The 17,082-nt window shown below is 46.5% G+C and overlaps 2 protein-coding genes across 2 annotated transcripts; both read left to right on the forward strand.

The window, feature by feature from the left end:
- The first annotated feature begins 395 nt into the window (after positions 1-395).
- On the forward strand, positions 396-6,093 carry LOC123122350 (E3 ubiquitin ligase BIG BROTHER-related). Its single transcript, XM_044542538.1, has 7 exons — positions 396-694; positions 787-1,219; positions 1,299-1,342; positions 2,087-2,128; positions 2,218-2,339; positions 2,428-2,536; positions 5,992-6,093. Exons 1-7 carry the CDS (start codon positions 458-460, stop codon positions 6,043-6,045), a joined length of 1,041 nt encoding a protein of 346 aa, XP_044398473.1. The 5' UTR covers positions 396-457; the 3' UTR covers positions 6,046-6,093.
- A 525-nt stretch (positions 6,094-6,618) lies between these two features.
- Positions 6,619-8,462, forward strand: LOC123122349 (uncharacterized). Its single transcript, XM_044542537.1, has 3 exons — positions 6,619-6,777; positions 6,869-8,081; positions 8,181-8,462. The coding sequence occupies exons 2-3, from the start codon at positions 6,902-6,904 to the stop codon at positions 8,201-8,203; spliced, it is 1,203 nt and encodes a 400-aa protein (XP_044398472.1). The 5' UTR covers positions 6,619-6,777; positions 6,869-6,901; the 3' UTR covers positions 8,204-8,462.
- Positions 8,463-17,082: the final 8,620 nt, after the last annotated feature.

Raw genomic sequence — 17,082 nt, forward strand, 5'->3', positions numbered from 1 at the left:
TCTGGTAAAGGAGCAGCGACAGCGGCGCGTCGACGACTCGTTTTGACGGCAATAGTGTCCTTCGAGGGTCTCGAAATCTTGATACAAATTTTATTATATTTAAAATACTTCATATACTTTCGATGATCTTTTATAATAGATCTGATCTTTTCGAAAAAAATTGGTTTTCTCCTGCTTCGAGCGCCGCCAGTCTGCTCGTCGACACGGCAGTTGGGACTTGGGAGATCGTTCGGCCAGGTTGCCATCCGATAGCTATCGAGCGGCTCGCAGCCGAGTCGGAAGCCCTTGTGGCACGCGAGCTACGAGTGCGCCGTCGAACGCTGAATCCGAACACGTGGTGGCAGATCACGTCGGGTATGTTTTTTTTTTCCGATCCATTATTTTTACCAGACCCCCGCTGGGGTTAGCCCGACTAATCCCTTCCATCCCGCACCCTTCGTCTAATCGTCCCCAGCCCATGGAGGATTCCAAGGGGAGCGACGGCGGCGGCGAGAGGCCCGGCGCCGACCACAACCCTATCCCGGATCAGCCGCCGCCGCTCGCTGCTCCCGGAGGAGGGCGCGATGCCGCCGCGGCTGCTGCTGCTGCTGCGGCGGCGGCGGCGGCCTTGGCCGAGGACGAGGCGCGGCGCCCGTTCACGGCCCTCAGCCAGGTCGACGCCGACCTAGCCCTGGCGCGCGTCCTCCAGGAGCAGGTAAGTGGCGAGATCTAGCGGCCCGGGCCGTCCCCTCCCCGTACCTAGGGTTCCGAGGCGCGCGACTAACATCCCGTTTGGATCGGTTGCAGGAACGGGCGTATATGATGCTCCGGATGAACGGAGTCGGCGGCGGCGGCGGCGAGGGCAGCGACTACGGGAGCTCGGAGGCCGGGAGCTACGAGTACGACGAGGATGCCGAGGAGGACTACGAGGAGGAGCTCGAGAACCACCTCCGCGTCCACCACCACGAGCACCCAGGCGGTGGCGAGGGCGATGGGGACGATGATCTCGAGGCTGATGGCGAGGGCAAGGGTGAGGGTGAGGGCGAGGATGAAGGCGAGGGTGACGGTTCTGAAGAGAGCGAGTACGAGGAGGAGGGGTTCGATGAGGACGAGGAGGTGGAGGATGTGGATCTAGACCCGGCAGAGTACGAGGACGACGAGGCTTATGCGCGGGCGCTTCAGGACGCTGAGGAGCGTGAGGTTGCCGCGCGGCTTATGGCTCTCGCTGGGATCAGCGATTGTGAGTTTGGATTATTCTTTTCGGGTCACTTCACAGTTGGCGCGGGTTGCTGATGTACAGTTCTGCTTTTCCTTTGTAGGGCGGGCGGTGGAGCATGTCGAGGATCAGATAAACGACGCGCAGGTACTGATTTATGTTTCCTTGTCTTGGATGGATTTAAATTTTGTATGCAGAAGTTGGAGGTTGGGAGCACCAGTTTTGATAAAATGATCATGTACCGATAGCGATGCTTATTTTGATAATGCGTGTGACACACAGTGTAGTAGTACTTGCTTATTTTCATTGATGCAGTGATATAATTCCTTGCCAGAGCTAAATTATTCTCTGATATACCACGACACTTATTTTGGAACGAAGGGAGTAGTAACCAAAGCCAGATGCCTATGTGAAGTAGGCAGCGTTGTTGCATACCACTCTTTGCTAGAGATGTGATTGTGCTGGAGGGATTTAGAGTTTCTTGGTTGTTGAAGGGAGTGCTACGGCATTCCGTTTGTCGATGCTGCCTCTCCTCTTTTGCTCGCTCGGGAGAGGCATTTGTTCATCTACTGGGTGCGTCCTGGGCTGGTCGTGTTCTAACCTCAGGTTTGACATGTAGAAGTGCAAAAAAAGAATCCCTCTAGCAAAAAAGGCGCTGCAAAGCGTGCATGTGCGTCTAGTAGTATTCTATAAGCGGTAAATTTACCTCCTGCTATATTTTCTCAGAGGATTATGGCAAGCACCTCCAATTCCTCTAATTTCTATGCGGAGAACTTTGTGTTCGTTCAAATTGTGGGATTGTGTTTTTTTTTCATACTTGTTGAAACCAGCCGAATTTGAACAGAGTAACTGACTATTTACAAATTTGCATGTGTTATTGAAAAAACACAGGATTCATGGCAAGAGGTTGATCCAGATGAGTACTCTTATGAGGTAAGTTGTTTTTGTTTATTCCCTTTGCTGCCTGGGCCTGCATCTAAAGTTCCAAGATGCAATGCTAATGGTTCTAGCCATGGTTTCAGGAGTTAGTTGCATTGGGTGAAGTAGTTGGCACAGAAAGTAGAGGTCTCTCTGCTGATACACTTGCTTCCTTACCTTCAGTAACTTACAAGACAAAAGATATGCAAGATGGCAACACAGAACAGTACGTTCAAATACTTTTAAGTTTCATAGCCTTCCAGTAATATATATGTTATTAAAGTGGCATGCTGACGTGTAATTATTGTTGGTAGATGTGTAATTTGTCGTGTGGAATTTGAGGAAGGTGAATCTTTGGTTGCACTTCCCTGCAATCATTCATACCATCCTGACTGCATTAATCAGTGGCTTCAAATAAATAAGGTACAATGCTGCTTTCGACTTGGTTATTGTTAGAACATGTACTTCCCATAGATGAGGATTGCCTACGTTTTCTGGTATGAAGCATATCAGGCAATCACACCTGAACAGAAAATTTAGGGTTCCTTTGTACCTCTACTATACACCATATGTCTATGCTTATTACTCTAGTTATTATACAGCTATGACTTGCTTTAGCCTTATACCGGTTGTCTGAAATGCACTTCTGTGCACATATATCTTTCTAGAGGATTGTATGATCAATAGTTATGATTTAGTTTCATATATCCCTTTTAGTAAAGCTAGTTTCATATACCCCTTTTGCAAGTCAAGTAGAATATCATAAGTAGTGGGTGCTATTGGAAGAGGTATGTCGTAATAATTGTTAGTAGTACATCCATTTTGGCTACACAAGAGTTCTTAAGCAGTTATCTTGTCTCGCTTTGGTTAAATGAAGATAGCATGGTGAAAGAAATAAGGAAGGGCTGACTGCTTTGTTGTGCCTCTGAGCATTTTCTTCCTTTGTTTGGGCTTCAGTATCTTGAATAACATCACTGTCCACAACTCGCCTATGGGATTCGTAACCGGTCTATAATGGTGTAGATAGACACTCAGAATGTTGCTAATTACCAACTCTCAGTTATGCACCGGAAACGGTAATCTTTAATGTATTTACCATTAGACCTCAACTCAATTTACATCTTGACTTATATGAGTGGAGTAATAAAATAAAGCTTTTGGCCTTCAAGTATAAAATTGAACTTGTGTACTATGGAGTTTTTTCCAGTCTCCCCTGGGTCAATGAAATACCTGGACAGTCTTCATGCGCCAGGTAGTGAAGGCTGTTCCAATACCTGGACAGTCGGCATGGATTATAAATCCAATAGCTTAGTTGGCTGACACAATAGCTAGGTGGACCTATAAAGCAGGAAATAATGAGGCATAAATGGTTTACCAAACTAGAATTCATTTCCTAAAAGGACATTCTTGTTGAGAAATTCTTATATATGACCCTTTGAATTGTAGCCAGCCAGTTTCGGATAAGTTGTATCCCTTACTACAAAAAGGGCAGGCCTTACTGTGCAGGGAGGTTGCTAAAGCAATACAAATGTTTTCATCATTCATGTCTTGATACAAATATATCAACTATAAGATTCGGCGTACATATCGATATAAATAAAACACTATTTAAGTTCAGGAACCATGCAAATACAGCTACAACCCTATAACAATTGAGTAAAGATACATATAAAATTTTATTTATTTTCAAAATAATCTAAGTATTATTCATCTTCATGCCAAGTTATCAATAATACTCCCTCCGTCTCAGCGACACTTATTTTGGGACGGAGGGAGTAGAAGATAGACGCCCACTGGAATGAAAAAGATAAAATCCATCTTCTTAGCTAGTTCGGACCTCTCGGGCTTGCTACAAGTAGGGTCCCCATGAGCAACTGTACCCGTAGACCTAAATCTGAAAGAGGAAATGTTCATGTGTTGGCTCAGCGTCAAATGCACGTTTAGCTTATATAGACACTGCATATGAGTAGGGCAGAGACACAATGGATAAAGTACACGGTGGTTACCTGTGAGATTGTTTGTGCGGTCTCTGACCGCATACCCCCTGATTCTGGCCATCCTATTCATGCAATGCCGTTGGGCTTTTTCGCCGCCAGCATGGCTGCCGCCACTCGTTGTGCCTGTGGTTGACACCTCCCCAATGGATATTGTGCCATGACCACCCAACATTTCCACCATGTGCAATGTGCCATTGTTGAGGCCGACTGTTCATGATGGAAATGTTGGGCGGCTGTGGCACAATATGCATCGGGGAGGTGTCGAACATATGCACAACGTTTGGCAGGGCTGACCGGTGGTGGCGGACAAGGCCCATGTGCAAGTCGCACGATGATGATATGATGTGGATAACCAGGATCACAGAGGTCGCTGCAAGAGTCAGCGCAGACACCCTCGCAGGCAGCCATCGTGTTCTCCATCCATAGCGCTTGTGTTTGATGCTCAGATGTAATTCAAGTTGAACGTACATTTGATACTTAGGAGCTAACACCTGAACATTTTCGCTGTCATTTGTGTCTACTAGTGCAGTTGCTCGTGGGGGTCCAGCTAGTGGCAACCCCGAGCGGTCTGAGTAGCTAAGAAGATGAATCTTCTCCTTTCATTCTTCTGTTGGTGGCAACTTTGCAGGAAGTTAACAATTCTCAGATTATTTTGAAAATAAATAAATTCTTAGATGTATCTTTACTTAATTGGCTGAGTTGCATTTGCATGGTTTCTGTACCATATTATGTTTTATTTACATCTATGTCTACGGTGAATCTTAAACTTGAAATATTTTTGTTAACACATGAATGAACGAAAATGTTTTTCTTGTCTTAGCAACCTCCGGGCACCCTAAGGCCTTCTTTTTTTCTGAGTAAGAAATGCACCTTATCCGAAGTTTGCCGGCTATAATTCAAGGGTTACTATGCTTGTTAAATTCTTCCTATATAACAGTTGCTTGACAAGAATATGATCTGTACAAATAAATTCTCCTCTGGTAAAGCATTCATCATGTTTCTGCTTGTAGAAAGAGCATCGCCTTTATATTTGCTTCTGCTAAAAAACATTTGTTCAGTAATATTAACACCATGATTTTTGTGTGTGTTAATTAGAGAGGTAATTCAAGTTGTTGTCATGTAGGATGTCTAAACGATTGCGTTGCCCTGATAAGCTCTATACACCGTGGCTCCATGCCAGAGTCCTCTACCAGTAGATTGTATCTTGTTGATCCCATGTTAGCTGAGGATTATATACACACTAGCATGAACCACAAAACTGATTGCAGTTGTATTTGATGAGTAGTGTACAACAACCAATGCACTTGTTACTTGGCATCATAAAAAGGTAATACACCATATAACCATAAAAGGGTAAGAACACCATAGCAGTTTAACGAATGGCACGTGTCTGGGCTGGATTTTGATATTTGGAAGTTAGGAGTGGCGGCTGGAGGACGGGGATTGGGGAGGAGGGGTGACTGGGAAAACATTCATTGGCAGAGAGTCAGATTGACTGGCTGGGTTGTTTAGTGGTAAAAGAAAATGCGTACTGCCATGTATGAATCGAATACTTTCCCATCCAAAACACGAGTGATGTGGTGACTTGCTGGTTTGATTGAGCTTTGTATAGCGGCAAGTGAGGGGTTCGAGACTCCGCAATTGCATTATTTGCTTTATTATGATTTTCTTTCACAAACCAAAATAGGGCTTGTCCAGTGGGGTTGGAGACTCCGCTATTGCATTTTGTGTGTGTTAGAAACCCGATGGATCCTGGGTGGATGAGGGAGTAGGGGTGAACTCACCACCACCACAACCAACTCGAATTTACAAGACAGTAGATATAGATTTGCAGCTCTCTTAGATTTTAAATTTTGACAAGATGTAGTTGACTATGTGCAGGTATGCCCTATGTGTAGCGCAGAAGTTTCTACCTCAGCAAGCAAGCAGGCATGACCAACAGTCGTTGGTAAACCAACTTCATCTTCAGAAAAGAAAAGAAAAACACCAGTTGTTGGCACTTGGTAGGAGTATCGAGTATGTAGTGGCATCATTCTAGTATCCCTGATGTTTAAACCAAAGCAAGGCAGCAGAATTTCTACAGTACAAACTTGCAAGGGGACCAGGGACATGGAGCATTTTTTTTATGCCTTGCCGCTGATGCTCCGCGTTCTCTTACTCTTGTACACTAACTGTGTTACTACCGTCGATCAATTTTTTCTTTTCTCAGTGTATATTATGAGTATCGCATTAATGCATTGGGATTTAGAGATTTATATCTGGAGCTAGATATGCAGTATGGGTGTGCTGGAATTTATATATTCCCATTTAAGCGCTCGTCATCACATCAGAATTGATGAGTATTCCGAATATTCACAATTATAGGCAATCAATTATGATTGGTCGTGCATTATTTAGATGTGAATAATTGCAGATTTATTTTGATATCTAATTTATTAGAAGTGAATAAATGCAGATTTATTTTGATAAGTACGCATTTATTTTGTTCCTTAAATAAGGTCCTCGGCGATTGTATAAATACCGGCGAGTTCCTTCTAATCAGAGCCCCACATCGGCACAAGTTTAATCTCACAACTCAGTCTCGTGAAAAAAGAAAAAAGAAACTACCAGCCTCGGAGTTTCTCACAACTCAGTTTTCTCGCTTTTTCTCTCTTGCAAACGAGCCAGGTATCTTGGGTTTGTAGATTCCCGCCGTTCTCGTGATATTTATGGTCCGTGCAAAGTTCATACAGCTAATTATGTTTTTGTTTCCTTTCAGTAGTCTGAAAGAAAAAATAACCCCAACGAGGACATGGAACAGCCTGGAGGCCAATCAAGCACCGGAGGCGTTAGCGAAAATCAGGCCGAGCGAAGCAACCCCCTTGGCTACCTCCTCACCGCTTCTTCGGCTATCGGCAGAGTGCAAGCCCCTCTGAGGGCATCGTATGAGCATCTGGGGCCTTTCAGAGGTGGTGCACCACGCTTTGGTCCTTCGACCGCCAGCGTCTCCCCTGCCCGGAGCCCCCAGTTCAACAATCTCCTTGCCAACCGTACCGTGTCTGCGGGGAGCAACAATGGCGTGGGTCGTGGACTGCCTTTTCCCACGCCACCACGCGTGGTGCAAGGGCAAGGATCGAGGTACCACGCCACTGGAAGGGACGGTGTTTTGCCGTCATCGCTTATGCAAGCTCGGAGCACCGACCATTTCACCTTCCAGTCGTCGGAGCCACGCTCCATGGCACCGAACAGGGGCAACCACTTCTATTCGCAGTTTCTCGCGCCGCCGCGACAGGTGGTGCCTGCGCAGTTCCTTGGTGGTCTGACCCCGACGGCTTCCGGGGTTGTCAACGCTTCGTCGGCACTAGGAGCATCAGAATCAACCCGAGCACAGAGTGTCTTCCTGCTTAACAGCGTAGACTCCGGTCGGCGCGAAATGCTTGCACGAGAAGCAGGCACCAGTATCATGCAACGGAGAGAGCCGACCCGCCGTGTCGGGGAGCTTGCCTTTCTCCCAGGCACCGGATCTGTGCAAGGCATGGATCCACTGGGCTTCGACGACGGTCTCCATCATGAGCGTTCGCTTCTTGTAGGCACAGGATCTGTGCAACACACGACTGGCTTTGACGACACTCGCCTCCATGGGCATTCTCTTCTTGCAAGTACCAGACCCGCGCTGCGCATGGAGATGATGGGCTTCGAGGTTCATAGCCTCCATAGGCGTGTGCTTCTTACAGGCACCGGATTCGTGCATCGCACAGAGCTAATTTGCTTCGACATAGGTGTCTTTAGGCATACACTTCTTGCAGTCCCCGGATACGTGTCACGCCTCAGCGCTGGCACAAGGCAAATGATGGAGTCATCAGGCGCAGGCATGACACGTGAGGACAACCGAGCGGCGGTGGCGGTGAGAAATGAGGCCATATTGCGGCGCCTGAATAGGATGGTTAGGGTCTTGGAGGATGGGAGAAGAGCCCGCGCTGACATCCTTGCAGGTAACCACACCCTACTTCATCCATCATGTCCCTCCTTTGCTCAGATGCAAGTGTGATCCATGTTGAACTCAACATTTTTGCTTTCTGGTTTTGTTCCAGCTTCTCGTGGTCGTGGGCGGTGAGGTGGTGGCAACCGGGCGCTGCCAGATGGGTGGAACTAGCTAAGGAGATGGATCCCGCCGGTCGACGAATATCTTTCGACATGAAGAATAAATCTTAGATGTGCCTTTACTTTGCTAGAGTTTTATTTAAAATAAATGATCACCGGACCAATGCCATGTTTTTACTACAGTTTATCGTCATTGTAAGAAGGATTTTAGTTTTATCCGTTTCATGTTTCTAGGTGAAATGCAATTATATATATCTCTTGAATTTTCTTTTCCTCGAATATGTCATTTCTTTATTGTGCAAGAGCATATGTCTGTCGGTGATAGTTTAGATGATAGTAGTGCAGAGGAAAAATTAAAACATTTCATTGTATAGTTGGCTTCCCTTGGTAAACCTAGTGTCGATGTTTGATACCGACATGCTACAGATAGCTAATTTTTTCGGAGGGTGTGTGAGTGGCAGATCAGAGTGGCTACAAACAAGAGACAAAATGAACTACCTACATTCGTGTTCACACACGAACACGTCACCGTGAAAGCACAGGTTTATTCCCAGAGAGGGGGGGGGGGGGTGAATGGGAGATTTTTAGAAATTTGTCAAACTGATGAATTTGACGAAGATTAGAGTGAAGAAATAGAAACGAGAATGAAAGTAATTCATCACAGAAATAGAGAGCATGCATACAAGATACATACAAGTGAAGAACATGTAATCAGACAAGCATACACGCATGAGGAAGACGAACTGAAGAAATGAAAAACAACATGATGAAAGTCTTCAGTTCAAATTTTTCAGAAGGTAGATCACAAATACTTCAACAGCGAATAACTTAAAGGTAAAGGTGAGGAATTGGAAACCAGGTAGGCTCGGTGAAGACACATCAATTTCGTCGACCAGTTCCAGTTGCCGTTCCAGTTGCCGTGTCAATTGTACGTTTAGTTGAGGCAGTTGAGATGAACTCAGAAGATACTTAGTCTTCACTGTATTCCTCTTGAGCCGAGGTCACAACAGACCTTGCCCAATCACTCGTGGTAAGTCTTCAACATAGACTTCCAAAACCTTCACAGACTTGTTCACTGGCACATCACAATTACTCTTGGGTGCTCAGAACATGACGCCTAACCGTCTAGAAGAATGACAGTCTTCAAAGGTAACAGGCGTCGGATCACACAGATCATTCTCTTCAGTGATGCTCAATCACTTTGGCTCTGGTTGGGTTTTTCCTCACTTGGGTTTATGTTAAATTTGTTAGAGGAATGGTTGCTCTCAAATGACAAGTGTCAAATTCTCTCTAGAGCAGCCAACCAACAAGTGGTTGTAGAGGGCGACTATAGGCAACCCGATATAATATTTCATAAATGCCCCTTCGGACATGACCGTTGTCAGGATAAGGATCCTCTCGACAGCTGGCACATGACGCATCAATGGTCGAAAAATTGAACTCTCAATTTCGTCGGGACACTCAATTTCCTCACGATAGGCAGATCGCACTAGCAAAATCCTAACTCCTCAGACTGACCAAATTCGTCAGTGACCAGATGAACTGCGTCACTGTCGCTTAGCAAATTCGTCAACTGTATTGAGGTTTCCAAAGGCTTCACTTGAAGCAGCTAGAGTGTGTATAGGTTTGAACATCACATTGGAAATATGATATATGTTTCATCTAGACCCCCTTTAGCAATACATTTTTTCCTATGACTCAAATAAGAAGAAAGAAACTATGAAAACAAAGTCTTCAGGCTTCAAAGTCTTCACACCAATTTCGTCACAGGCTGTACCAATTTCTTCACTTGAAGAAATACCTTTTAGGGGTCGTCTTTCTTTGGTTAAACCAAATCTTCAGGGACTATAACACCTGTGTATAGTCACAAACACATTAGTCCCTTAATTTATTTGTCTTCATGATGAGAACATGGCTACCTTGGATACGACCAAAATTATTGCAAAGATGCATATTTGTGAGGTGATTTCTAATGCAAACTATGCAATAATTTATTTATGTTATCCATGACAAAAATACTTCACAGGCTTTTGTACCATGTCTAATTGCAGGTGTATGGGACATTCTACAATCCCCATATGAAGATAAGGGAAAAAGAGAAGTTTATGTGCTGTTCAAAAAGTCCTCTCACGTTACTTTTGGGCCAACAGAAGATAGAGTCCAAGTCTCTCACATTCTAGACTCATATTCGGACTACACAGACATATCTGACTTAAAATGCCAAGAACTCTTTCATCCGAACTCCGAATTGGGTGATTTTTTTTGAAAAGTAGATTTCGTGCTCTTTCCAACCCAATTGGATTCACCTTCAAATTCGTCCAGAGCATTGAGATATTGATGAAACAATCTGATGCTGCACCAGAATCCGAGTCAAACTACAAGTCCAAAGGTGTTGCATCACTTCCACTTGGGCCCATTGGCCTTGTACGACCTAGGGTTAGTTTTAGGCTTCCTTGGGACATCCTCCCACCTCCTTGGCCGCCACCCCTTGCTCCTATATAAGTAGATCAATCTAGTAGCTTTTTGCTTGGGATTTGTTTAGTTAAAAGTTAGCCATTGCAACTTCGTGTACTTAGTTTGTGTACAACGACCAGACCAAGACTCCTTTTGGATCCCCATCTTTATTAATAGTTCAGATAAATGTTTATTATTCATGCTAGAATTGTATTAACCGGAAACTTGATACATGTGTGAATACATAGACAAACAGAGTGTCACTAGTATGCCTCTACTTGACTAGCTCGTTGATCAAAGATGATTATGTTTCCTAGCCATAGACATGAGTTGTCATTTGATTAACGGGATCACATCAATAGGAGAATGATGTGATTGACTTGACCCATTCCGTTAGCTTAGCACTCGATCGTTTAGTATGTTGCTATTGCTTTCTTCATGACTTATACATGTTCCTATGACTATGAGATTATGCAACTCCCGTTTACTGGAGGAACACTTTGTGTGCTACCAAACGTCACAACGTAACTGGGTGATTATAAAGGTGCTCTACAGGTGTCTCCGAAGGTACTTGTTGGGTTGGCGTATTTCGAGATTAGGATTTGTCACTCCGATTGTCGGAGAGGTATCTCTGGGCCCTCTCGGTAATGCACATCACTTAAGCCTTGCAAGCATTGCAACCAATGAGTTTGTTGCGAGATGATGTATTACGGAACAAGTAAAGAGACTTGCCGGTAACGAGATTGAACTAGGTATTAAGATACCGACGATCGGATCTCGGGCAAGTAACATACCGATGACAAAGGGAACAACGTATGTTGTTATGCGGTTTGACCGATAAAGATCTTCGTAGAATATGTGGGAGCCAATATGGGCATCCAGGTCCCGCTATTGGTTATTGACCGGAGACGTGTCTCGGTCATGTCTACATAGTTCTCGAACCCGTAGGGTCCGCACGCTTAACGTTACGATGACGGTTTTATTATGAGTTTATGAGTTTTGATGTACCGAAGGAGTTCGGAGTCCCAGATGAGATCGGGGACATGACGAGGAGTCTCGAAATGGTCGATACGTAAAGATCGATATATTGGACGACTATATTCGGACATCGGAAAGGTTCCGAGTGATTCGGGTATTTTTCGGAGTACCGGAGAGTTACGGGAATTCGTATTGGGCCTTAATGGGCCGTACGGGAAAGGAGAGAAAGGCCCCAAAGGGTGGCCGCACCCCTCCCCATGGACTAGTCCGAATTGTACTAGGGAGGGGGAGCGCCCCCTTCCTTCCTTCTCCTTCTCCCTTCCCTTCTCCTACTCCAACAAGGAAAGGAGGAGTCCTACTCCCGGTGGGAGTAGGACTCCCCCCTTGGCGCGCCCTCCTCCTAGGCCGGCCGCCTCCCCCCTTGCTCCTTTATATACGGGGGCAGGGGGGCACCCCATAGACACAACAATTGATCTATTGATCTCTTAGCCGTGTGCGGTGCCCCCCTCCACCATATTACACCTCGATAATATCGTAGCGGTGCTTAGGCGAAGCCCTGCGTCGGTAGAACATCATCATCGTCACCATGCCGTCGTGCTGACGAAACTCTCCCTCAGCACTCGGCTGGATCGGAGTTCGAGGGACGTCATCGAGCTGAACATGTGCTGAACTCGGAGGTGCCGTGCGTTCGGTACTTGATCGGTCGGATCGTGAAGACGTACGACTACATCAACCGCGTTGTGTTAACGCTTCCGCTTTCGGTCTACGAGGGTACGTGGACAACACTCTCCCCTCTCGTTGCTATGCATCACCATGATCTCGCGTGTGCGTAGGAATTTTTTTGAAATTACTACGTTCCCCAACAGGTGAGGCCTCCACGGCATCACAGCCGGCCACGAGAGGCAGGAGCACGCGGCACGACCAGCGCTGCTTTGAGCGGCTGGAGCAAGAAGACCAGAGGTTGAAGAAGCACTACGGCCGTTGGATGGACATCGTACGGTCACTGGAGCTAGAATCGTTCATATTGACTAAGTTGACAAAGCCCTCCGTCCCCGTCAACTTAGTAGGCCCGCAAGTCAGCCTGCCACTATACTGGGTCCCAGCTAACAGGGGGAGTATTCATTTTTTTGTGCGTAATAAGGAGGCACTTCCTTGCGTGCGAAGATATAGCTGGTGGGTCCGAGCTGTCAGCGGCGGTAACGTTTTTTTCACGAAATACAGAGGCCCTTTCGGTGGTTCCCTGATGTCAGGTGGAGGAATCATTATTTTGCGCGTAATAAGGAGGCATTTCCTTGCGTGCGGCCGTGGACCCAGCTGTCGGCCTCTTCACGTACAGTCCACTTCAGATGCATGTCGGTCGTTGACCACGTTGACCAGGCCGCGCCGAGAGCACCAGGGCAGTGGACGACAGCGAGGCCTAGGAAGGGAACGACACAGAGGCAGGGAAGACTCGACAGTTGTTTCCCACGCGGAGGGGAGTACGACTGTACAAGGGTTTACTGGTTCATCTGCCGTCGCCGGAGAATAACAGCAGGTGTGGGTGAGTAGAGGGATGGCTAGGCCAGCGATGGGAGTATGGTGGGGCGGTGAGGCCTGCGCGGCAGCACAGCCGGCCGCGGGGAGGAGGGAGCAGGCAGTCCCGCCGGCGCTTGTTTGAGCGGCTGGAGCAGGAAGAGCAGAGATTGAAGAAGCACGACGGTCGTTCGATGGACATCCAACAGTCACTGCTTGTGCGTCAACCTTTTTTTAGGAAAGCCTCAAATCTGTGGAAAACAGCATACAACCCATCTGCCATTATTTCTAATAATTTACAGCCCATTTGCTAATTCTTAAGGTTTTTTTTGGAGCCCATATTCTTTTTGTTAGCATTACAGCCCATATTGTGGCCACGGTTAAAAAATTATACGAAATTTTGCATATTTCGGTGCGGTCCGAACTGTTTTTAATCCCGAAATTTCGACTCATATTCAAACTGATTTTAAAAATAAATGTATATCAATATAAAATCCAACAAATTCTCCACGCATAAAAATTAATGTAATTTAAAATTTCGAAATGAAAAAAGATATTTGAAACTAATTGCCGGTTTGATGTGTTTTAAAAATGTTCAGCCCATTTCTCATTACTGATAGGCCATTTTCTCAGCCAGCCGAATGAAGCTCTCCTCGTCTTGAAAGATTTGTAGCCCAACAGGCCTGACAAAGCGACTTACTTGGCAAATCACAAAAAACTAGGCTGTGGCCATGGACCCAGCTGTCAGCTTCTCCACGTACAGTACTCTTCCGATGGAAGTCGGTCGTTGACCATATTGACCACGCCGCGCCGAGAGCACCAAGGCGGTGGACGACGGCGAGGCCTAGGAAGGGGAAGACGCGGAGCCAGGGAAGACGCGGTAGTGGATGCCCACGCGGAGAGGAGTACGAGGGTTCACTGGTTCGGCTGCGGCGTGAGGCTGCCGTCACCGCAGAATAACAGGGGGTGTGGGTGAGTAGAGGGATACCCTGGGCCAGCGGTGGGAGTAGTAGGGGGCGGTGAGGCCTCCGCGGCATCACAACCGGCCACGAGAGGTAGGAGCATGCGGCACGACCGGCGCTGCTTTGGGCGGCTGGAGCAAGAAGACCAGAGGTTGAAGAAGCACTATGGCCGTTGGATGGACATCGTACGGTCACTGGAGCTAGAATCGTTCATATTGACTAAGTTGACAAAGCCCTCCGTCCTCGTCAACTTAGTAGGCCCACAAGTCAGCCACCCACTATGGTGGGTCCCAGCTAGCAGGGGGTATTCATTTTTTGTTGCGTAATAAGGAGACACTTCCTTGCGTGCGAAGATATAGCTGGTGGGTCCGACCTGTCAGCGGGGGGAACGTTTTTTTCGCGAAATACAGAATCCCTTCCCACGTACAGTGCACGTACAGTGCGTAATAAGGAGGAACTTTCCTTGCGTGCGACCATGGACCTCGTGGGTCCCAGCCGTCAGGCTCTCCACGTACAGTCCTCTTCCGATGACTCTCGTATGTTGAGCACGCCGCGCCGAGCGCACCGAGGCGGTGGACGACGGCGAGGCCCCAGACTGGAACGACCCGGAGATGGGGAAGACGCGGCAGTGGAGTCGCAGACGGAGAGGAGTGGGAAACTTGACTGGTTCGGGTGCGGGGTGCGCCTACACTCGGCAGAGAATAACAGGAGGTGCGGAGTGGAGGGATGGCATGGCCGTCGGCGGGGTAGCGTTTCACCGAGGAGCGCAAAACAACGCCGCTGGACGCCGAAGGTTGGAGCAGGCGGTTCCGGCAGCGCTGGGGGAAGAAGACGAGAGATTGAAGAAGAATGCCGGCCGTTGGATGTAAATCCAACGCCTTCTTAGGCTTCGACCTACTGGCCCACATGTCAGCCAGTCCATTTGTTTTTTAGTCCATTTGGTGGGCTGGGTGAAACAATGATGTAGCATCTATGCAGCCCGTTTAAATCTCATTTGCATTTTTCTCGAAATCCGCGGACTTGCTGGGCTGGGTGAAAATATCATGTTGGGATAGACGGAGAAATGTTATAAAAACATAAACTCATGATTGCACGTCAGTAAAATCTTTGCAAGCTTATGTACGCAATCACTAGGAGTTAACTTGCCAAGTTATATATAAACAATTATTATTATTATTTTATAAGAACTTTCAACTTACGAAATAAAATATCATTTTAATTTGATGAGTTAATAGTACGTGGGGTATTATTTTTTTTAGGCTAGACGTGGGACAATTGAGTTGGTTCTAGGGGAAAGTACTGGGAGAAAACTCAGTTTACATTGAAAAGGAAAGTGGGAGAAAATTCAGAGACCTGCTGGGTCCACCTGAGGAGGGGAATATGTTGGGAGGAAGGAGATTCAAAGCACGGCAGCCGAGTGAACTAGTTTTTTTTTACGGACAAGTGAACTAGTTTACATACATAAGCAAATAGCCACTAAAAAAAGCAATCAGGTTAATGGGTTCTTAAAAGAAATATTTTAGACAAAACAGATAATTACGACACATAGGCTAATGCATGAAACACTCAGATGATAAAGGTGCTTATAAACAGATAAAGTACAACATCTAGACCTTCCTGGCACGCTTGATCATGACGCTGCGGCTGTCCGTGTACTCGTCGGTTACGGGAAGCAGACACGCCCTCATGTCCAAGATCTGCCTGTACATGTCATAGCATGCGTATGCGTCCTTGGCCGCGTAGGTTATGTAGGCTAGATTCAGAGGTACCTCCCACGTGTTCAGGTCGTCTTCTTTCATGTTGGCGTATCAGGGGTCGATGATGGTCTCAGCGAGGTCAACCACGGAGTCCTTCTCCTGCCCGTTGCTGATGATCTTGTATTGCTTCTGGATGCCAACAAGCTTGTTGCACCATATGGCCGAATCGTCGCGTTCTTCCTTCTCTCCACCGTAGCGAAGGTGCAGACGGCGCTGCCGATGAAATGGGCGAATGCTCCAGAACCTGGTGCAGCCATAGGACTGAGGCGAGGCAGAGCTTCACCGAGTCCGTATCGTTGGTGTACATCACATTCAACTTGGTGCAGCCATAGGACTAAACGGCAAACTCAAAGGGGAACTCCTTGCTGAAGTCCATATCTAGCAGGCTCACCCCTCGGATCGCCATTGGAGTCTCTTCGAGTGAACGAGTGTGTAGGCGGCGGCAGCAGTTCGTTTTTCAGCTCTTGGGGAACTGGATTCAACAGTAAGCTGAGTGTGTACCGGCGACAACAGTTACTACCCCTCCCTCGTCCACTGTACGCCTGGCAGAAGATGCACCCTCGGCCACACGTCGGTTCACGAGCGGGTCTGTATTGGTACTGTAATAACAGGAGTTAGTGGTCACTTTACTTAAATTTAATTAGCTTTAATAGAAATTTATACTTAAAACAAGCAATGCATTCGCTCGTTCTATCAGTGCCACAGGATCAACATGCACAACAATTAGAATTATTATTCTCAGGACGCTCACGATCAGCACATTTGTCGCACTTTCACAAAGATAATACTACCAAGTTTGAACTGTTTGTTATGGTTGTTGTCCTCTGCATCATCATGCCGTGTTTCCCATCTTGCAAGATTCAGAACCAACAAATAAGATCCAAATAATAAGTACAACAAAGATGCCTACACATCTCATTGATTCCCAGCTTGCAAGATTCAGAACCAACAAATAAGATCAAATAATAAGTACAACAAAGATGCCTACACATCTCATTGATTCCCAGCTTGCAAGATTCAGAACCAACAAATAAGATCCAAATAATAAGTACAACAAAGATGCCTACACATCTCACTGATTCCCAGCTTGCAAGATTTAGAACCAACCCATTAGAGCCTTTTGATAAAGTGAATATCGGGATTAAATCCATCTTGGCTAGCCATGTCATACAATCGAAGAACTTGGCGAATGCTCTTGACCGTCACAACATCTGTAGTTAAGTATTCCT

This window comes from Triticum aestivum, chromosome 5D, assembly GCF_018294505.1.
Source record: "Triticum aestivum cultivar Chinese Spring chromosome 5D, IWGSC CS RefSeq v2.1, whole genome shotgun sequence".
NCBI classification, from domain to species: Eukaryota; Viridiplantae; Streptophyta; class Magnoliopsida; order Poales; family Poaceae; genus Triticum; species Triticum aestivum.